This window comes from Helicoverpa armigera, chromosome 22, assembly GCF_030705265.1.
Source record: "Helicoverpa armigera isolate CAAS_96S chromosome 22, ASM3070526v1, whole genome shotgun sequence".
NCBI lineage: Eukaryota > Metazoa > Arthropoda > Insecta > Lepidoptera > Noctuidae > Helicoverpa > Helicoverpa armigera.
The window spans coordinates 3335668-3359421 of NC_087141.1; the positions used below are offsets into that span (position 1 = coordinate 3335668).

Below are 23754 nucleotides of genomic sequence, written 5' to 3' on the forward strand. Positions count from 1 at the left end.
AATGAACGAAACGCAATTTTGTACGTCAAAGTGACGTTTCTTCAAAACTTCAAAATCAGATGTTTATTTCTGTTCCTGACACTTCTGTCTGTAAAAATCGTAATTACGAAAAAAAGTAATTTCTTCAATACCCCTAGATAAATAACATTTCAAAATGAGTAAATCTAAAGTTGTTTTGCGCGATATTTCGCCTGTGATGCAAAAATTTAGAGATTTCCTTCTGGGAGTGAGTATAAATCGATTTGTTTTGGTTCATTATGTAACGAATAATGATTTTTGTATACAGCTGTCTTGTTTGTTATTATAGAGGAAACATACGAATGCACTACGCTTTGAACCGCTGCTGGCAGCTAGGACTCAGCCTCAACCACAAATTCCTGATGGATCTTCGCACAAGTGAGAATAAAATTGTTATTTTAACCTATGCGTAACAGTGGGCTCCCAGTTATAACCTATACATTTCTAGTTTCATACATATACTACAGTAACATAATAATTTCTAGGCATGCTGCGAATTACTACTACACTCGCGACGGTCGTCGTGAAGTAGCGCCGCCCATGGACCTCGGCAAGGCACTGCTGGAAGCTAGTTCTGACAAAGGGTAACCTACACATTAATAATATCTACTTTCGTTGTGTGGAGGTATGAGAGCAGAGAGTAAAGCTCATCATACCTAGCACTAAAGGGAGGATCCTCCGACCGGACAGGTGTTTTTGCCCGGTGGGCTACTGCCCGACAGTTGTTGTCGGGGTGATCAATCTGTGTTCACTGCGCGCGCGAACTCTGCATGTGCGATGCAGGATACTTGTTTGAGAGTTGCGTCGGCGACTGTGTAGATGGCGGTGTGGTCAGTTGTAGTACCGCTACAGTTGGTTTAAATTCTTAAATAATATGTTGGCTTCTACTGGCTTTTGAAGTGGAAGAATAGTTGGGTAGGTTGTATTTTAGTTTCAATTTATTTACTGAGCCAAAAGAATAGAAAACTTTGTATCTGCTAGTTGTACTTAGTAATAAGTCTCTATCATTCTAAATTTTGTTTTTATTAATATTTTGCCCACCTATCAAAATGGCACTCATCAATGCAGTCATCAATTTAATAAGACTATCCCTTAGGGTCAATTCACACTGAAAGAGCAGCGGCCGTAAGAGCACGGAAAATGTAAGAGCGCGGCGCGATGCGGCGCCGCGCGGCCCGCCGCGCTCACGCTCAATCCCTTGCAATTACGGCCGCTGCCGGCCGCTGCTCTTTCAGTGTGAATTGACCCTTATAGCATGGATATTTGGACAAAAGAAGTATCAGTAATTACAGGTTATTTCAACTATTGTATATTTTCAGAGCACCCAAACAAGCTGCCAACCGAAGGCCCACGCCTGGCCCTGTCTACCAATGGGACAAACACTATGAATGAACAGTTGTCATAGGAAAATAAGTGAAATACAATGGAAGTGTAAGTTAATAAAGTTTATGTAGTAAGGGCAAAACGTTTTAATGTTTTCTTGAACCCATCAACTCCTTATGATTCTCAAAACGCATTAGTGAGTAAACTAAAAATACATATTTTTTTCCAGTGTTAATATTTATTGCAGTTTTACCAGTGTCGTGGGAACTACTGCTCGTACTGTGATAAAATATAGTCTGTGTTACTCAGGTAGAGTGTAGCTTTCCTGCAGTGACAGTTTTTTAGATTGGTGCAGTAGTTTTAAAGCTGTTAGGGTACAAAACTCTTTATTATATTAGCAAGATCTTATATTCATAGTGTGTAGGGAAAAAAACAACATATTCAAATACAATAAATGTATTTTTTCTACAAACAAGCAATGCATAAAACAATAACAACTTTCAAATTTTACAATTCTAAAAAAGATACCATACGGAAGAAGGGCAAAGAATGTTCAACATTTTCTGACAAGCAACAAAATTACTAAAAATCTATTTCAGATCGGGTCTTTTATTTGAAGTTTAAGGATATCCATCCAACTTCTTATTAATAATAAGTTCATATTCATCATACAAAGATTCTCAGATTTAAAAACACACATGCATGCAAACTATATACACATCTATTTTATTGAAAGTCTATCCTACATTCTCATATTCAATTTGATACAATTTTGATTAATATTTAATTCTCATGATTATGTTTTTGTCTACAATAACGATACAATTCATTCACTAACCATCTTACATCAATTGGATACATTTTATACTTTCTAATTATTTTATTAAAGAGTTTAATTGATTACAAACTTTTTCATGAACATTAAAATGCACTAATAGAATAAACCCACAGGTTTTTATTATCGAAGTGAGAGTAACTTTACTAAGGCTTTCTACCGTGCTAAACAAGATGTTCTACAACCATATCTATAAAAAATTATTTGGAAGTTAGTGCTGCCTCAAACATGTACTAACTTTAATGTAGTTTCAATGTTTAAAAGCCCAATTATTTACAAAAACCTGAGTGTGTACATCTGAATTCTACTTCTATCTCTATTGAAGACATTTATTCTACCAACATTTAATTCGTATACGATACTGAATTCAAAGATTCCATGTCTATTAGACATGTTTCACATGTCTATGTTAAATTATGTTTTCTTATCCAATTTCTTTTCTTTCTTAACCATCATGATATCGCGCGTTGGCCTGCAGCAACAGATTAAACACAGGCGTTTTGACTCTGTTGCTGGCGTCTCTTGGGGCCTGTTGGCCAACTCATCAACCATATTATATTATGCAGCACTCGCCCGTCTATATTATGCAACTTGTCCAAGTTAATCTCTGGCTAGTCGTTGTTCGCCTGGGGCTCCTTGATCATGGACTCTGACGTAACTCCATCGTATCCAACTGAGATGAGGCCCCTTCATTATACCATTCGGCTTCATCTTCTTCAAGGCGTCGTTGAGAAGCGACCTCTCTGGGTTGCATCTCCTGGTTGACGAATCGTAATCTTACCAATTTCTACATTTTACCTCTCTACTTTCCTAAGCTACACATTACATCGTATCAACGTCCCATTTTTCGTACATTCCACAGTCAATCACGCCAATATGCATTTAATTCACACTTCCCGGATACAATAATGGAATGAGGAATCCATACTTCAATAAAAGCAAAGAACTGTAAAGCGAAACTAAATAATATTCAATCACTGGAATCGGTGGTGTCATCTGGTGTGCGTATGTGCATTGTGGAGAACGTTCCGAAGCTGAACGTTCTATTGCGAGGAGGCCGGCGGGACCTGTATCTAAACTTTTGTCATTTATCGTCACCGTGGACTTGTTTTCTGAACTGCATGGCGTCTCCGTAGGCCTTTTTGACGGCCTTACGGTCTGTTGGCTTGCGGGACTCGACGAGTTTGGCCTGGTCCACGCTCTTGTCGAGGCCTAGGGGCTCCAACTTGTTAGGGGGAAGCCACTGCCAAGTGCGTTTGACGTCGAAGAATAGTACGAGGTACAGAACGGGTTCGTGCGAGTGGTTTTTCTTGAGGTTGAGCACGTCTTGTGGCGGGACTGGGAGAGGCACGCCGTTGTAAATGAAGCCTTTTGGTATCTTTGGGTCGATGATTAGAGCTGGGTACCAGGGATAGCCTCTGTGGGGAACAAAACAGTCGAATTAATTCCTAACTAATTTATTACCTTTAATGGTTTTTATGAATGGTTATTGGTATTTTAGATATGAATGAGGGTTTATCGTGTACAGACTTGACTGACCTGCACTTGGCCCACACGAGTTGTAGCGGTTCTAGTTGTAATGTGGACGCCGGCGCACATTTGACGGGGGTTTTGGACGTTGAAGATCTCGTTCCACGACCCTGCGCAGTAGAATGTAGTGTTTTATTATTTTGAAAAGGTTTTACATTCAAATGTACATAAATACTAAAATAACTCGATATGTGTTTAACAATCCATATGAATTCTGCATATTACAAGTGGTCGATTACTAAGAAATTGCAATTAGCGCACAAAAACCTAAGATAGTGTATTCCAAGTACCTAAACGGAATTTAAAACAAGATTTTTTTAATATCACAAGCCAAAAAAATAAGGTTCTTATTTTTGTAATGTTTCATGTAAAATGAAGTGTAGCTGACATATGCAATGGTCTAGTTACCATGATAATAGAACTAGATACATGAAACATATTTGATTGTAAATGCTTATTTTTATATTCAACTAGTATAAAAAGGTATTTAGATGTCCCTATTTTTGTAATAGTGCATTAATAATAAAGTTTTCACCTTCCCGGGCGTGCTAGGCTCGGCGTCGGACACGTCTGACCGCGCGGTGGTGCGGCGCGAGCGGCGTCGCTGCTCCGCGCCGCCCGACGCCGCGGATTGAGCCTCGTTGAAGCTGGACCTGGGTTTATTTTTAGAAAGATGTAGTTAAATATAACTTATAAATCGTGTCCATCTGATTCAAAAAACTATAGCCACACTGTTTTTTTGCTAATTTATGCCTAAGACTAGTACAAAAACGTTCGCTGGTATAACTAGTTGCACTTACTGCTATTGGTTCACAGATTAGACCAAATGTGGCGAGTTTCAAAATATCAAAAATACACAATAACAGCCGACTAGAAAAAGGGCAATGCATTTAGCAAAAATGATGATAATGATGGTGATACTTATACAAAATAATCAAACCTCACGTTGCTAATTAACATGATAGGTTTTTAGTCAGTTAACATGATAGGAAAGTACCCGTCAGTAGAGCTCATAGAGCAGGAGTGGTCGGAAGCGTCGCCGTCCTCGTAGTGCGTGCACGACGAGCACGACTGCGACCACGCAGAGCTGCTCGACGACGATCTGTGACATAGAGAATATTTTTTTAAACAGTGCAACAACACTACGTCCCATCCACCCGCTACATAAGTCTATGTTTATATGGACCTTATACCGCTGTAACATATCGGCTGTTATTTCACATCCTAGGCAGTCGTTGCGGGTAGTCAGAAACCAGACATCTGACAACAATCTAATCAAGGGGTTTTGGGGGATAAGGTTAGCCAAGTAATTGGGTTAAGAGGTCAGATAGGGCAGTCGCAGCCGCTCCTTGTAAAACACTGGTACTTAGTTGTATCGGGTTAGATTGGAAGCCGACCCCAACATAGTTGGGAAAAGGCTCCGGAGATAATGCTACACGCCACATAGTTCTATGATAACATAGCTTACCTGGAGAGCGCAAGATCGCTGTCGGAGCCGACCTCGCCGGGCGGGCCGCGGTATTGCAGGAACGAAGCGGGCACCGGCGTCGACAGACCCGCGCCCGACCCGCCTTGAGACGACCTACACACAACACGTTACGTGTTAAATAGAGAATATTTTCTAAAGAGTATTGTTAAATGGACAATATACTGGGGCTAGATATAAAAAGGGAATAATGAACCTGTAAGATGGGAAGGATTCAAAATTATAATGTTTGTTGCTGTTTTTCTTAGTTTAATACTTTGATTATATATATGTCTAGATGGAGTGTCACCATACAATTCCAACATAGAAGCAGAGACAAAATTGTTATGCATGTGTGCGTGTAGGTGTCATTTTACACCGCGCGTTGACGTAAATAATGATACCAGCTTCTACGATTCTCCCTTAAATAATGAAAAAAAAAATATAGACTAATTAAATAAGTTTGTATACATAGTGTTATTTGGTTTAACTATAACTTTATAGAAAATTGAACCTTGCTTGGCACTGCTCCTTTTGTAAGTCTTCGGCGACCTATCTTGTCGACAGTACTCATGTCCTTGCTGCGGAAGTGATCGGAACACACTACGGTATTTTTTGTTGGTGTCCACATCGCATCTCCGCGGCTTTTTTTAATGCGGTCTATCCACTGACTCCTAACAATAGGATTACTTGGAATTCTAAAAAAAATATGTAACGTTGATGACCGTAATTTACTAATCAAATAATAGTAGATAATATTTTGGAGAATCAGAAAATGTCTATCCGAGCAATAAAAATAGAAATTATACCTATTATTTTTTTTCACAATGCTTAAAAAAATATCCTTTATACATAACATAAACCCGTGAAGTTGGGAAAATGAAAAACAGAAACTGGCAACACTGATACAATATGGCGTGATTTAGTAAACATATTTACAAAAAAACAAATATTAATTTTCTGGGTCACTTAGCCGATGATAGGTGATGTTATTGGCACTTTTTAGCCTTTCTTTATAATTCCGGCAGACTTTAACTGTACATGTCGTCATTTTACCTCTGTAATTTGTATTTTAGTAAGCGCGCGTAATACGTTTTGACAGTTAAGCGGCACGATCTGTTCTGATTGACGGGAAAGCTCATGTCGATGAACAGTACATTGACATTTTTTTCCACGCTTGCGCGCACTCGACGCTACATCTAGACATATATATAATCAAAGGTTTAATAGGAAATGCAGTTATGTGTTGTAACTCAATCTGGTTAGTACATGTGATAAAAGAGCGATTTACTCGATTCTAAAACTGCTTGTATGTATAAATAAAAAATGACAAAATTACAGTTTACAATTGAATTAGCAGTTTATATTGTAATCAAGTATTAAAATTAAATTAGAACGCTAAAAAGCAACTTCTTTTCCTAATATTTCTTCTAAACTGATTAAATAATCGACAAGTATATTTTTAAGCGCAAATTCATGGTTATATTGTCTAGTGTTATTATTAAAGTGCTATGATGTTTCACCTTTACCAAAAAACCAAGCAAAAATCCACAAAAATTAAGCGGTGCAAAGCTTTTTATTATATAGTTGTATACAAATATATAAACAAAAAACGCAAGCGGTATTGTACAATCCGCTCAGAGACACAATCTTCTCCATATTAATATTTTTTTAAAGCGTTTAAATTATTATCAGACGTCAAACCAACAGAATTTTATTTTAAAATCAAGCGTCGGTTATATGTGTTAGCGTGAAATTATGTTTTTTTAAACCCGCCACCGTAAAAAAGGCGCTAATTCATCGTGCAATCAAAAAAATAATGAAATTATCTGTGGACCAATCTGGTGAAAAAAGAAACAATGGAAAATTTACTCCTTTTAAATTTTGAATTAAGAATAGTTGTTTTTTGTTTTCTTAAGGTCCATAGACAATTCCTTCAACAAAAGAGTACCTAAACAGATCTGGTGAAGATGTAGGCTTGTCCTTATCTTGTTTCCGTGGTCTGCCCCGACCTTTCTTCTTGGGCGAGGTCTCTAAGCCGGAGCGACCCAGACTGGCTGACAATGTCGGCAGAGATGCTGTTTGTAACGTTGCAAAAGTAAAATAAATAGCAAGAAAGAGGTTTTAACCTGGCCAAATGGAAGAGGCATGGCGAATGAAAAAAAGTCATTAGTCCGTCTTTTAGATAACCCTAAAATAATGGCAACGTATTGTTCTTGCTTACAATGAAATATCAACGAAGATACAACATGATTGAATTTTGTGTTACAGTACAAATTTTACATAGACAACGTCATGAGCCCCCACTCTTAATCTTTGTTGCGTTATATCTTAATAGATATTAATCGTCGTACCACAAAAACTTTTAAACGTCTGCCGAACACTTGTCTAAAAAAAGTCAGATTATGTTAAAATAAGGATGTTTAAGTTTATGTAGTAAGGCCATTAATGTTTTGTTAAAATTAAAAATACGTGCCCAATATTGTTTTGCCAATCTAAAATGCGGACTAATTACAATCACACTTTTTTTAGCCCTTTCGTCACGCCTGTCATGTTCTTTTTTTTATATTTTGTTGTGGCCACAAGAAAATTTATAAAAAAATAAATTTGGAAGTGTGAAAATAAATGATAATTACCATCAGAGCCAAAGCTCTTGGGTGGCGCGGCGATCGTGGACGGCGACAACAGCAGTGTCGGCTTCCTAAGTGCACCCATGAGCCCCAAGCCTGTAACTGGCAACATTCGCACCTATTACAAGTATTTTTGATGACAAACGAGGTTAGAACGGTAACCGAACTTAGGTTTAATGTTTTTTTTTTTTTAAGAACATTATTCCGTAACACGAAACGACCTCTTAGAGTGCACTTAGAAATATGCGAAAAAAATTGATCGATCGTGTTTTAATTTTTTTTTTACCATATTAAATACAAAATAGTTTATTATATGTATAAAAATATTTGTAATTTATTTTTTCTTATTAAATGTTTTTTTTTTGTAACTTTATGGAGAAGATTGGTCATCCAAAGCGGACGTTGTACGAACCGCGCTAAACAAAGAGGTAGTTACTAACTTGGCGTTGTCTCTGGTTGTTTGACGGGAGACTTCTCCGGTGTTGCCAGTTTAAGAGTGCGTTCTACCGTCTTCGGGGGTAGTGGTGTTTCTGAATCCGATGTAGGTGTTTCTGTAAATGGATTTTGAGATTATTATAATTAACACTATGTAACATACATTATCATGTCAAAATACATAAAATGCAATTAATTGTTCCATACTAAGATTAATTAATTAAGATACAATATTTTTATACATATTTTGTTAAAGTTTCAATTATTACTACTTGTCGGCCTACTGGCCTATAAACCAATTTGAATTTGGAGTACTTAAAAAGAATGACATATGTAAAAGTGGTTGTCTGTGTTGTGTCATGTCATTGTGCTTTCATGAAAATGTATTTATAATTTTCTCCTAAAATAAATATTATTGTGGATTCTATTGTGCGTTATTCTCTGGGGTGGGAAGAAGCTCCTACTAACAGGTCATGGCCCAGACGACGTTTACATCGAAAATTGAGAATTTGAATGGCACAAATTATGAAACCTGGAAGGTTCAAGTGCAGGCGTTGCTCACGAGAAATCAGGTATGGAAATACGTAAATGGAACTATACCTAAGCCGGACTCTGCAGTGGAGTCGTGCGCATGGTCTGATAAAGACGATATGGCAAAGGCTGATTTGATAATGGCAATGTGTCCAAGTGAGCTTAAACACGTAAGAGGGTGTGAAACGTCGCACGAGATATGGAGAAAATTGGAGAATACGTATGCATCTAAAGGTCCCGTAAGAAAGGCAAGTCTGTTAAAGAAGTTAACGTTGAGCCGCATGAAGGAAGGAGATGACGTACAGAGTCACCTGAATAATTTCTTCGAAGCTGCGAATATGTTAAGTGATATGGGTGTAGAAATACACGAAGACTTGATGTCTATCTTATTACTGTATAGCTTGCCAGAGAGTTACGAAAATTTTAGATGTTCTATGGAGAGCAGAGACGAACTACCAAACATAGAGGTACTAAAGATTAAGATCTTGGAGAAGGCAAATAGCTCGACTTGTACTGAAATGAAAAGTATTGAAGGAGCTATGTATGCGAAGAATAAAGGATTTAAAAAGAACTCGAACCGTAAAGAACAAAATACAAAGAGTAAATTTATATTTAAATGTTATAAGTGTCATGGAGTTGGACATAAATATTCAGAATGTAAAATGAATCAAAAGAATGATGACGCGAGATGTGCAACAGAATATAACAAGGAGGACAGTATTTTTGATATTCTTTTTAATTGTACGAATTTTTCTAATAATTTACAAATTAAAAAGAATGACTGGATCCTTGATAGTGGCTGTACATCGCATTTATGTAACGATTTATATAAATTTACAGATAATTTTTGTATTTTACAGGATAAACTGAACTTAGCATCAAATCTGTCGACGGATGTAAAGGGCAAAGGTGACGTAAGGTTGTCAGCATCAGGCAGGAGGCTTATTTTGAAGAATACCCTGTATGTACCAGATCTTCGTAGTAATTTATTATCTGTAGCGAGGATTGCAGACAATGGGTATGAAGTTCAATTTCATAAAGATAGGGCCTGTATTAATTCGTCAAACGGAAATACTGTAATGACAGCCGAACGTGTAGGAAATCTTTACGTTTTTAAGAGATTGGATGAACAAGCATATTTTATGGCTGATCCAATCGACATAGTAGAGTGGCATAGTCGCATAGGTCACTTAAATGGTAAAGATCTCTTAAAGTTGTTGAACCATTGCGGATATAATACTAAGGAGGCAGATCTAAGTAAAATATCGAATTGTGATGTTTGTGCTAAGGGAAAAATGAGTTCGTTACCTTTTTCGAGATCGGGTGGTCCATGTAATGAATTATTACGTATTGTTCATTCCGATATAGTAGGTCCTTTAAAAACACAGTCAATTGGCGGAGCGAAATATTTTGTAACTTTTATTGACGACAGTACCCGTTGGTGTGAAGTTTATTTACTTGGAAAGAAGAGTGCAGTGCTTAGCGCATTTAAGCTATACAAAAGTCATGCTGAAAGACTCACAGGAAAGAAAATTAAATTCCTTCAATCTAACAATGGCGGTGAATACTGTAGTCGTGAATTTGATGAATTTTTAAATCAAGAAGGCATTCAAAGAAGGCTGAGTATTTCGCGATCACCTCAAATGAACGGAGTCAGTGAACGAATGAACAGAACTTTACTTGAAATGGCTAGATGCATGTTATTATCTTCTGGTTTGTCCGTAGGATTTTGGGCGGATGCTGTTGTGACTGCGTGCTACATACGCAATCGTTGTCCAACGAGTAGTCTAAATGGTGGTATTCCATTTGAAAAATGGACTGGAACTAAAGTCGACTTATCCAACATAAGAAGTTTTGGAGCAAAAGCCTATATTTTAGACAAGACACCAACGAAAGACAAATTCGATGCTCGTGCTAAGGAGGGAGTTTTTGTCGGGTATCCGAGATGTACGAAAGGATACCGAATTTGGATACCAGGTGAACATAAAGTCGTTGAAGCTCGTGATGTTAAATTTGTTTCCAAAGAGGAACCAAAACAGTTTCATCAGAAGGTTGAACTGGAAGTTGAAGATACACATTCAAATGCGAAAAGTCCAGTTACTACTGAATTCTATACTTATTTACCTGCCACGCATGAGACATTGACAGGCGCTGGTGATCAATCCAATGAAAGAATTCATACGGATGTTGTACGTTGTGCCCCTAAGATTGATTGTCATGGAAATGGAGATAGTTGTCCTGGTGATGTACATTCAGAGGTCGAGCCAGCTAATGAGGGAAATAATACGCAACAAGTTATCCTGAAAAGAGCCGCTGGAAGACCGAAACTTGTAAAGGGAGAACGTGGTCGCCCAAGAAAAGTATATAATATGGTAGAAGTTCAAGAACAAGAAACTGAACAGCATGAAGAAATGCACCCGGACTCAATGGAACCTGTAGAAGGTATACAGGGTGATATTAATCAAAATGTAGATGATGAAGAGTTTTTCTCAGCGATGGCTGAAATATCACTCGAACAGGCTTTATCAAGCGATGAGAGTGAAAAATGGCAAGAAGCAATTTTATCTGAGATCAAAAGTTTAGTGAAGAACGAAACCTGGGATATTGTTAAGAAACCAAAAGATCGAGAGATTGTGGGCTGTCGCTATATCTTGACAACTAAACTGAATGTCGATATGACAACAAAGAAGAAAGCTCGTCTAGTAGCAAGGGGTTATAGTCAACGTTATGGTGTAGATTATCACCAAACTTATGCCCCAGTAGCGAGACTTGAAACTATCAGACTTTTAATGGCACTAGCGGTAGAATTGAATTTAGAAGTCCATCAACTAGATATCAATACTGCTTATTTAAATGGCAAAATCGACGAAAAGGTATATATGCAGATACCAAAGATGTTAGAAGAAAACCTTCATACGCTGATCCAGAGAGAGGGAGAGGGCTCAGAAATTGGAAAGCGTGCTAATAAAATGTTAGTGGATCTTCAAGCTGGAGGAGATGCCTGTCTCTTAAAGCGTTCATTGTATGGTTTAAAGCAAGCGGGACGACAGTGGTATATTAGATTAGATGAAACACTTCGTCGAATGAATCTGAAACCAAGCAAAAATGAACCGTGTCTATATTATCAGCGGAGGAAGGATGGAACAGTTTTGATAGTTGTTATATATGTTGATGACATTTTAGTTGCTTGTGATGATATTACTTTGATACGAGAATTTAAGAAGAAATTAGCTGATGATTTTGAGTTAAAAGATTTTGGACCAGCCAAATATTGTTTGGGTATAGAGATAGTGAAGGAAGACGGTGTAATAAGTCTATCACAGCGTAAATATATCCAAGACACATTAAAGAAGTTTGGAATGACGGACTGCAAAACCGTATCGACGCCTTTTGAGGTGGGATTAAATTTTGCAGCTCCAAAGCGTCACGAAGTATACAAGGAAAAGGAACCGTGGCCATATCGCGAACTCATAGGAACATTGATGTATTTGAGTGTTGCCACAAGGCCTGACATTGCGAATACAGTTTCAAAGTTAGCTCAATTTGTAACTTGTCCAAATCATACTCATTGGATTTCCGCTAAACGAGTTCTTCGATATCTAAAGAAGACTATTGACTACCGATTAACATTTAGAAAAACAGGAAAGTCGTTAACGGGTTACTCAGATGCTGATTGGGGTAACTCATTAATTGATCGGAAATCATACTCTGGTTACGCTTTTGTATTAGGAGGAGCTACAATTTCATGGCGATCGCAAAAGCAAAGATCAGTGGCTACATCTTCAACCGAGGCTGAGTATATAAGTCTTAGCGAAGGTATGAAAGAGGCTCTTTATCTCAGTAGTTTGTTGAAAGAAATAGGTATGTTAAACTTATCAAAAACTACGATGTATGCTGACAACCAGGGGGCGATATATATTGCCAACGATACCGGCTACCATGCCCGCAGCAAACATATAGATATAAGGTATCATTTTATTAGGGATGTATTGAAGGGTGATGTTGTAGAGTTGAAGCATCTGCCGACAGATTTGATGTTAGCCGATGTATTAACTAAAGCTTTACCCGCGATTAAACACTATAAGTGTACTTCAGGCTTGGGGCTAGTATAGTAAAATTGAGGGGGCGTGTTAAAGTTTCAATTATTACTACTTGTCGGCCTACTGGCCTATAAACCAATTTGAATTTGGAGTACTTAAAAAGAATGACATATGTAAAAGTGGTTGTCTGTGTTGTGTCATGTCATTGTGCTTTCATGAAAATGTATTTATAATTTTCTCCTAAAATAAATATTATTGTGGATTCTATTGTGCGTTATTCTCTGGGGTGGGAAGAAGCTCCTACTAACATATTTCATAGGCATTAAATATATTATTATGTACTCAGATTCTACTGTGAATCAATAAAAATGATAAATACACACAAATATTTTTAACCTTTAAAAGACATGACTCCTAAAAAAACACTCTAACTGACGACTGAGAGAAGGTTCTTGAGAGGAGACCACGACTGGCAAGCGCACCGTAGGTGGTCTGACGAGCTCACGAAGGTGACGTTGAGAAGGTGGATGAGGTAGCGTTGAGAGTAGACTGCTCTCAACCAATCCTTTAGAATCATACTATTAAAATATCATACCATTGTCATGATCTCTAACAGCATGTGCAGGCGCCGGCCTCCCCCGGCGTCCCCGTCCTCCGCGCCGTCCGCGCCCGCGTCCTCGCCCGCGCCACCAGCCCTTAGCTTTGACGGCGGGGGCTGATGATGGCGATGTGTCGCGGTGGGACTGTGGGGAAACAAGTCAATGAAAATAGGAAATAGGGAGGTATTTATATGGAGCCGATAATGTTCTGTAGCTAGGCAAAAGTACTAAATTTACTAAAGGACTAGCTTATAGGTACATATATAAGACAGGTACATAAGGAATTCTTATCTGTTTTTGTAAATGACACAAATAACTGTAATTTTTAACTGGCTAAAAAAAGAGGAGGTTCACAATACGGATATTTCTATATTTTTTATCGCGCATATCTCCGTGGTTTTCAATGTGATAATATATTCTTACGGCAAGATTCTCATCATCGGAGTCTCGTGGAGCGAGCGACTGTCGCCTCTCACTGCGAGCTCGCGACATGCTGCGTTCCTTAGGTCGCCTCTCTGTAACAACAGTTTGTTTTATATTGTTTGTGGAAGTTGCGATCGGCGCTGTCGCTCTCGCATTGGCCTTGTCAGTCATCAGCGCAAGTGCCAAAACCAAGCAACTTGACACAGATGCAGTATAAATCATCTTTTATGGATGTCAAGATTGAAATACATTTTACAACACACACAATACAGAAAGGCTATATACATATGAAGATGTCGATAAACGTGTGTATATGTGTGATATAGTTACCGGGCGAGTGTTCGGGTTCGCTGTCGCTGCTAGAGCGCGGGCGGCTGGCGGCGCGGCTCACGCTGCGGCGGCCCGGACTAGCGCGGAGAGGACTCGCGATACTGCTGACGAATATAATATCATTGAACAACTGTGGATTACAACTACCAATCCATCCGTGGTTTTTAGGTTCGATATTGATATTTGACATTTGCTTCATATAAATTATGTAAAATTGTTTTATTTTGAAGAACAAAAGACGTAAGATAGTTTTGTGATAGTCTAGCATTTTGACAATGTTGTACAAGACACGTGTTGTTGCTGTTGACGACAACGTCTCCCGCCAACCCTCATGGGGGTTGCCATTACAAATTAGCAAGGATTCCATTGTTACCTATTCCTAACAGGGCTGCTGGGCCACACTGACGATATCTTCTCTCGACATAGAGTCCAAGAGAGTGTTATGTTAGCCAAGCTTCCATATTACCTGTTCCTAACAGGGCTGGTACGACGGGCTTGACGGAATAGTGGGGCACATTGTTATATATCAGTCAGGCTTGTATATTACCTGTTCCTAGCAGGGCTGGTAGCTTTGTGCGGGGTGTCGCGGGGGCTGTCGCCGTGACACAGCGCCTGCAGCCCCGCCTCGCGAACATCGCGCCGGGCTTGACGGAATAGTGGGGCACATTGTTCGCGCATTTTTACACCGGCTCTGGGTAAAAAAAAGACATACAATGTGGTTAAAAGTAATAAAGAAATAAGCTAGGAGTACAAGAAAATCATTTAACATCCTTGGGAGTCGTTACGAGTAGTCCAAAGCCCGTAAGTCCGACACCGGTCTTACCAAGAGGTATTGAGTTACCCGGGAAACTGGGTTAAGACGCCACCGTGATTTTGATAGCCGTTTGCCATGCCAAATTATAGGACTACCAGCTTACCAATGGATCTGAAATTTTGATATAGGTAAATTGATATCTTTATCTAGATTCTGCCAGAACGAAAACACGATACTGATAATTTTACTCGATCATAATTAATTCCGAAAACACGTCTAAAAAAGTACTATTTTTGAAATTACAAGGAAGTTACACTATCTTTATATTTCAAAATTACTCTAATATATACTTAACATCAATATTAAGGTTTTGTCAAAGGCATTTTTCCATAACTATTACCAAACATTTTTAATTAAAGTTTTAAGATATTGCATTTTTTGAGCGGCCGCGATCATGGTAGACGCTACGCAATTCTGAACCTTATGTCAGTGCTCTAGCGATTGATACACAATGCGTACGGAGACTAGCCAGTCCGGCGATAGCCCTCGTCGAGGTCGGACCTGTGCATGTTGTCGCTCCGGCCGTAGGTATAATAATTTGTGACGATAACTCAGATTTGCGAGCGGCCCTATGTGTGCGTCGGCTTGTAAATATACAACTTTCGTTCGTGTGACAGTGACGTCGTCCGAGCATGACGTGTTCTTATCGCTTTTTGTTATGGGTACAGTCGTTTACAAAAATGTCTAGTTCTTCACGGAGAAAATGTTTAAGGAGTCAGGTAGCGTTTCAAAAAATGAAACAACATTCAAAGCTTCTTATTATTACATCTTACAGTTTTTCATTATTTTCTCATAAGTTTTTTCAAATTGACATTGACAGTATCTAAGAAATAAATGACGTGAAATATCTAAGATGAATTAAATACTCCTTACATATTTTCTAGCTCGGGGTATTTTTCAAGTAGCGATTCAGAATCATTATAAATAAATAAACATTTTTATTGGGTATTAAACAAATCAAAAACTAACTTAATAATTTCAATAGATATTTACACAGATAAATAAACATTAAATTACGTAATAACTGTTTTTCCTTAAACAGCCGTAACCCCTAAATAACTGTATTTGTACCCGACTGTACCTCTTGTCACGCACACAAAGTCACTGTATATGTACAAGGGTTACCCACACAAAGGCCGCGCGCAAGACTGAGTTCAACTTACTATACTACGTAAGAGAACAAAAAATCTATGGAGACCGCGTTATACTATAAATTCTTTATTTTTTTACATTATATTATTATTTACATTTCAGTTTTAATAAACATGTTTGAAAATGAATTACTTAGCTTCATTACTTCTTTGATACCTTACACTTCACTACATACATTTTTTTAATGTTCAATACACAAGATCTGCGACGTTTTTATTCCTAAACCACTTAATTTTTACTAGCTGTTTAACGCGATTTTAGCCGCATTCCCGGGGAACTTCTTCCTGTGCCCGGATAAAATATGGCCTACATTCACTAGGGATAGTGTAAATCTCTAATTGTGAAAGCAAATCAAATCAGTTAAGCAGTTTCAGAGCTTATACAATCCACAGAAACAAACAATCAAATCTTCCCTCTTTATAACATTAGTATAAATTATTTAACACTGGTCAAACCCTTTCATTTGATACCCGTATTGAGAGAGCTATAAAAAAACAATGCAATTCAGCATTTTCTGGCGGTGGCTATCTTGGACTTTAAATAATATTATACATAATTCTACTAATCAAGCCCTTTCATTTGATACCCATACTGAAGGAATTGTAAAAAAAAATATGTTATTCGCCATTTTGTGGCGGCGGCCATCTTGGGCCGATATTCACCAAATAAAGCTAGGAACACTCCCGATTAATTTTCATTTCAAACAAAAAAACCTAAATACATATCGATTCTTCCGTTCTGGATATACAAACACACATACACGACACACCACACATACATACACACAACCATACGCGTCCAAATTATCATATTACTCTTCATAAAAAAATTTAATTACAAATAATTTTTGTAAGTACAACAAAAAAAAACTGATCAAAAAAAAAAAAAAGTTAGGTAAGTTGCGGCTCCTTATGTTCCCTGTTCGGTTCTCCTGACCCCGCGCTGACCTCGGCGTGTGCGATTGGCGCGAAATTCAAATTTTACACATTGAGTGAAGAGTATAGCTTGCGCGACGCGCGATAGACGCGGAAGTGTAGTGGGCGGAGCTATCTAAAATCAAAAAATCCGCGGTGCGGTCTTAAGGTGGTCAGATAGGCAATCGCTCCTTGTAAAACACTGGTACTCAGCTGTATCCAGTTGGACTGGAGAACGACATAATTCACCTTTATGAGGTCGGTTAAAAATACATATACTTACTTGTAAAACACAGTATCCTTGTTATTATAAGTGAGACAATTCTCGATCATGAGCTTGAAGTCTGCCTCTATATCGTCTATGGTGGTGTACGCGCCGCGGTCTAACTTCTTGCCCATAGTGCTCAGATCCATTGGGTGTTTCACTATGGTGCTGTAGTCGGGTACCTAAAAACAAAAAAAAAACTTGATGGTGGTTGAGAACATTGTGCAAGTCGCTATAGATACTATTTGACCACGAGGACCCAACTTCGTGTACTTATACTCGGAAGGTACTTGCCGCCAATGGGTTTGGCGAAGCGAAACAAAGTTTAACTTCAGCACTGTCAGATGAATAATAATCAATATTCATCTAATAGTAAGTATATTTTTTTATATTACATTAAACCACATTAAACATAAAGAAACATTTCACATACAACCACTTCACTCAGTATAAAATCCTGCCTAAACTGAAGTCTCACCAAGTCACCAGTCCGGGCGCCAAATCCCCAGTAATACTTAAGTAGTGTATAATTGGGGTTTCTGGATCAAAAGAGATCCATCAACCCCAATTATACATTAGTTCAAATATGATATCTATTCAAATAATTTAATTTCATTTATTCAAATACCTATTTGTTTAACATTTCAAATAAATCATCTATTTAAATACACCGATACTTCAAAAACTAGTATAAGTACCATCTTATTCGAATACTGTTACATAATTTCGAATAAACTATCTATTCAAATATACCAATTGGAAACCAAATAAAACAGCTTTTAAAATCTCAATGTTTATTTTAATCATTTTATAGACCAATTAAAAAACATTTTCTATATTTTCTTGTATTTTGAATATGAGGTCCTTAGTCGACTGATATATGGCATCCATATTATTTTTCACGACGTGTTGCACGCACAAATCAGCATTGCATTTACATATATTCTGTTGGCGGTCTTCAAAACTTTTTGCATCGTATATTTCGATACGGATTACTTTTGATCCTTTAAAAGGTCGCTTAACATAACTATAGAGCGCTTCGTCATTGCTCCTCTTTCGATTTACACCATCGCTAACGTCTTTTTGCATTTGCAGACTCTCCATAGGGATGAAATTGAATAGTAAATCTTCGGAATCCTGAAAAGAATGAATTAATTATTAGATACATAATATCATTACTTATGCTTTACTATATTACAGAGAAGATATGCTAGTAGGTACTACTTATTTAAGAAAAAAAATCAAACTATACTTACCGACATCAAAGTGTATCCACCTTGCTCACTTGATTTGACAATAGCTACTTTTTCAACCATGTTTATATTTAAATATTTTCTTTTTTTTTTTTTCGAAGTTTATAAGGTTGAAAATTGAACGTTTTTATGACATTCTAATACACTTCACTAAATATGGTTACATGAAATAGGACTCTCCCGACGGGCCGGCGCCTGCACTGTTTTGTTTACTATAATTCTATACTAATAATGAAGATCTAAATGTACTTTTGTTTGCTGAAGACGTTATTATACATTTACCATGACAATAAATGACAAGTAAAGTTAAAGTATGAAACTAGTCTTGTGATTACTACTAGTAGTATGATTTAACTTAAAAAATCTTAATTACATGCGTTTAAGGTTGAGAATCAAACTTAATAATAACAATGCCAGGTAAGCATTTTTCTTATAAGGATTAAAGTGACGTAAATTAATTGGTATTTAAATCGGGACGTCGACATCTGGAGCATTACTGCTGAATTCCCAGAGCTGGTATCAACAACGAGAGCACTGCACAAAACATGTAAGTTACAATTGTAATTTTTATATTTAAATAGTTTGTTTTAGTTCTCAATAACCGCATCTATTGATTGGTTATAACTGTATCAGTGCTTCACTCATATTTAATATTAATAAAATGTATAATAACAATTAATTTATTATATTTAAACTACTGTTTAGTTTTTGTATTAATTCATATTCATGTTTTCACTGATTCAATCGATTAATATTCTTTTGTCTATTCTTTTATTAATTTCGATAAAAAATAGTGTACATACTTTTATTTTCATTTTAGATTGGAGCTTCACTGCCTGATTTCCCAGAGCTGGTTCAACAAAAAGAGCGCTGCACAAAAAATGTAAGTTATAATTGTAATATTATATTTAAATAGTTTGTTTTAGTTCTCAATAACCGCATCTATTCATTCGTTATAACTGTATCAGTATTTCACTCATATTTAATATTAATAAAATGTTTAATAGTAATTTTTATATTTAAATAGTTTGTTTTAGTTTTTCAATAACCGCATCTATTCATTCGTTATAACTGTATCACTGCTTCACTCATATTTAATATTAATAAAATGTATAATAACAGTTGATTTACTATATTTAAACTACTGTTTAGTTTTTGTATTAATTCATATTCATGTTTTCACTGATTCAATCGATTAATATTCTTTTGTCTATTCTTTTATTAATTTCGATAAAAAATAGTGTACATACTTTTATTTTCATTTTAGATTGGAGCATCACTGCCTAATTTCCCAGAGCTGGTTCAACAACAAGAGCGCTGCACAAAAAATGTAAGTTATAATTGTAATATTATATTTAAATAGTTTGTTTTAGTTCTCAATAACCGCATCTATTCATTCGTTATAACTGTATCAGTATTTCACTCATATTAATTATTAATAAAATGTTTAATAACAGTTAATATTACATTAAAAATACTGTTTAGTTTTGTATTAATTCATATTTCATGTTTTCACTGATTCGAATTGATTAATATAATATGTCTATTCTTCAATTTTAATTTGATAAAAAAATAGTGTGTATACTTTTATTTCCATTTAGATTTCGATAATATAAATATATATGGTATAAACATATTATTTCTTTTTAATTTCAGGTCGTCACATCGTGGAAATGCTGATGCTTTGTTCCCTTCGGACGATGAAGTACAACAGCGGCCTGAGCCTGAGAAAATGAAGCAGAAGAAGAGGAAACAAGCATCATCGTCGTCATTGATAGCTGCGCCGAGTACATCCAGGGAGAGTCCAGTCCCCGCTCGTATTCAATCCCCACCGCCGCTAAAAGTTAAGAAACCTGTCATCAAGCCTATCCCACCGAAGAAAGCAACGGTCCGGGATATTTTCGGAACCGACAGCGAAGACATCAGTTGTTGCAGTCATATATGACTCGAAGGCTCGCTAATGGGCACTCTCGCCAAACATGTGACACCAAAAAAGGGTCACATTATATTGAATTAAAGGTTTATAATTGCGACGAAATTGAAAAGGTGTCGCCTATGAATAGGTGGCGCCACGCTATTGTTTGCGTAAAAAATAAAACAGACGAAAACACGGAAGCGTGGCAACATCTTACTAATTTTATAATTGCCACAAGAAAGGAGTTTAGAAACTGTCCAATAAATTTTATTAGCAATTATTATTAAATGTACCTAATTGAATTAAAAGATTATGAAATCGGTTAGGTACTATGTCATATCTAGATTTGAATTAGGTGGTAGGTTTTGTAGGTAGTGTACATGTCTACATCCATATATTCACGTAGTTATTATATTATTTAGTCGCATATTTACTCGCATATATCCAAATATTATTATTATATTTTGTATGTCTCTACCAGACCTCGGGACTATAGAGTCCCGGATTTTTGGGAGGCGAACGTGGGGCCGAAGCCGAAGCTTTTGAGAAAACTTTAATGAAATATTATTATACTCTTGTATCACTAATCTAAATAAAATAAATATATAAGCTAATATTAATGTGTTGTGTTTTTTTTTTCTTACAGTTCCTTCAAGTTCTATCATCAGATCTAATAATAATTTATTGAAATGCGTTTACTGTCAAATTGAAATACCAAAAAACGAATATCAATATCATTTAAGAACTAATGTACATAAATCGAATAGCATATTGAGATCTGAATTTGAGAATATTGATATTATTGCTACAGCTTTTAAAAACAGAATAATAACTTACAGGCTTAATCCATCAGAGATGTATCTCACACCAGAGGCATTCCTGATGGATAATTGGAAAGATGTAATGAATTTATTGAATGTTTGTCTTAAGAAACATAACTGTATAAAAGTGAACTTTGAACTTTTCGCTTACTTTGTTCTGCCAACAACTGGTGAACAAGAGTTGAAATCATTTAATAGTAAGTATGAATTAGTTTATCATAGTACTGATAAAAATGATCTATATTTAAATATCATAAATACTTTTGAAAGAAAACTGTCTGAATTTCAACACTGTGGATCTGGCTGGTCATGCCTCTTTATGAATCATCTCGAGATTAATGTAAATAAATATAATCCTTTGAGAGGTGGGTCATATATAGAATTGCCAAATGTACTAAAACGATCTAAAAGCTGTATTAATATACAAAACAATGACAATCACTGCTTCCTGTGGAGTATTGTGGCAGCATTATTTCCACAAAAGAGAAATGTTTGTAGAACAAATTCATATCCACACTATTCTACAGTACTAAATATAAGTGATATGATGTTTCCGCCATCAAACTCCGATATTAGACATTTCGAGAAAATAAATCCCAACATAAGTGTGAATATTTATGGCTTAGATAATAGCAAACACATTGTGACTGGTCCTTTATATGTCACTAAATCAAGAAAGCGTAATCATGTAAATTTATTATATATTGAAAAAAATGGAAAAGGTCACTATTGTTTAATCAAAGACCTTTTACGACTAGTGAAACGGCAAATTACTCATCACAAAGGTAAAATGTTTTTTTGTGATTTATGTTTACAATGTTTTGCAAGTTCAAAGAAGTATAACTCTCATATGTGTAATAAAATATTGACAGTACTGCCCGAGAAAAATACTATTCTACAGTTTAAAAATTATGAAAAACAACAAAAAATAAACTTTGTTATTTATGCAGACTTTGAAAGCCTTCTATTAAATTGTAATGATTTTATAACGGAGAATACTCGAATATATAAAGCTCACCAACCCTCTTGTTTCGGTTATTATATTTGTTGCTCACACAACCGTAATTTGAATAAATATGTGACGTATAGAGGTCCAGATTGTGTAGAAAAATTTGTCACATATTTGCTAAGCGACATAGAAATTATTTATAATATATTATCAAAAGCGCTGCCTATGTCACCTTTAACGAAAAATCAAGAAAATAACTTTAATAACGCCACAGTGTGTCACATATGTAAACAATTATTATTTGATGATAAGGTGAGAGATCATGATCATGTGACATCACAATACCGAGGTGCTGCACATTCTCATTGCAACTTAATGCACAGAGTTTGTTCATTTGTGCCAGTGGTTTTTCATAACTTGGCTGGTTATGATTGTCATCTTTTCATCAAAGAACTGGCAAAATATGAAGGTTATTTTAAAATAATACCGAAAACTAAAGAACAATATATATCTCTTACTAAAATTATTCAAACTAAACAGATAAAATTCATCGATTCTCTCCAGTTCCTTAACTCAAGCTTGGATGTCTTATCTAGGAATTTAAATGATGATGAGTTTATACATTTATCAAATGAATTTCATAACGCAGACTTGTTGAAATTATTGAAACGTAAGGGTATTTACCCTTATGACTATATGGATTCTTTTTCAAAATACGAAGAAAATTGTCTTCCCCCGAAAGAATGTTTTTATAATAGTTTAAAATGTGAACACATAACCGATGAAGATTACAAGCACGCGGAACAAATATGGCAAAGTCTTAAATTAAAATCTCTTGGGGAATATACTGACCTATATTTAAAAACTGATGTTTTATTACTTTGCGATATATTTGAAAATTTTAGAGACACTTGCTTACGGTATTATAATCTTGATCCAGCTTATTATACCACTGCACCGAGCTTGAGTTGGGATGCTATGCTTTTATATACAAAGGTCCAGTTAGAGCTAATTAGTGATTTAGAAATTTATGAATTACTGGAAAAGGGTATACGGGGGGGGTTAGCTCAGTGTTCTCTTCGTAATGCAAAGGCTAATAATAAATACTTACCGAATTTTGATGACTCCGAGGAATCAACTTTTTTGATATATCTCGACTGTAATAATTTATATGGCTACGCGATGACAAAAAAAATGCCAATATCTGATTTCCGGTTTTTGTCACCTGCTGAAGTGTATGCAATTAATATAACTAATGTACCCGATAATTCAGATTATGGATATATTTTAGAAGTCGATTTATCTTACCCAGATCATTTACATAAACATCACCGAGATTTACCTTTTGCTCCAGAAAAATTTATTCCTCCTGGTAGCAAAACTCCAAAATTAATTGCAAGCTTATACGATAAATTTAAATATGTCATACATTACGTTCATTTAAAAGAATGTTTAAAGAATGGTCTTGTTTTGAAAAAAATTCACCGTGTGCTCACTTTTAGACAAGAAAAC

The 23754-nt window shown here is 36.1% G+C and overlaps 2 protein-coding genes across 2 annotated transcripts in view; one reads left to right on the forward strand and one right to left on the reverse strand.

The window, feature by feature from the left end:
• The first annotated feature begins 64 nt into the window (after positions 1-64).
• LOC110370834 (NADH dehydrogenase [ubiquinone] 1 alpha subcomplex subunit 7) lies at positions 65-1487 on the forward strand. The gene is made up of 4 exons (XM_021326818.3): positions 65-226; positions 308-396; positions 504-602; positions 1338-1487. Exons 1-4 carry the CDS (start codon positions 155-157, stop codon positions 1408-1410), a joined length of 333 nt encoding a protein of 110 aa, XP_021182493.1. The 5' UTR covers positions 65-154; the 3' UTR covers positions 1411-1487.
• A 294-nt stretch (positions 1488-1781) lies between these two features.
• Positions 1782-23754, reverse strand: part of LOC110370846 (bromodomain-containing protein 1) — a 44692-nt gene continuing 22719 nt past the window's right edge. Inside the window, exons 12-24 of the mRNA XM_064040650.1 lie at positions 17323-17486; positions 14707-14850; positions 14160-14263; positions 13830-13921; positions 13403-13550; positions 8242-8352; positions 7808-7903; positions 7123-7249; positions 5175-5288; positions 4704-4808; positions 4242-4359; positions 3716-3816; positions 1782-3594 (exon numbers count right to left, since the gene is read on the reverse strand). Of these exons, the coding sequence (XP_063896720.1) occupies positions 3261-3594; positions 3716-3816; positions 4242-4359; positions 4704-4808; positions 5175-5288; positions 7123-7249; positions 7808-7903; positions 8242-8352; positions 13403-13550; positions 13830-13921; positions 14160-14263; positions 14707-14850; positions 17323-17486 (1758 nt within the window). The 3' untranslated portion in view covers positions 1782-3260. The remainder of the gene's footprint in view (positions 3595-3715; positions 3817-4241; positions 4360-4703; positions 4809-5174; positions 5289-7122; positions 7250-7807; positions 7904-8241; positions 8353-13402; positions 13551-13829; positions 13922-14159; positions 14264-14706; positions 14851-17322; positions 17487-23754) is intronic.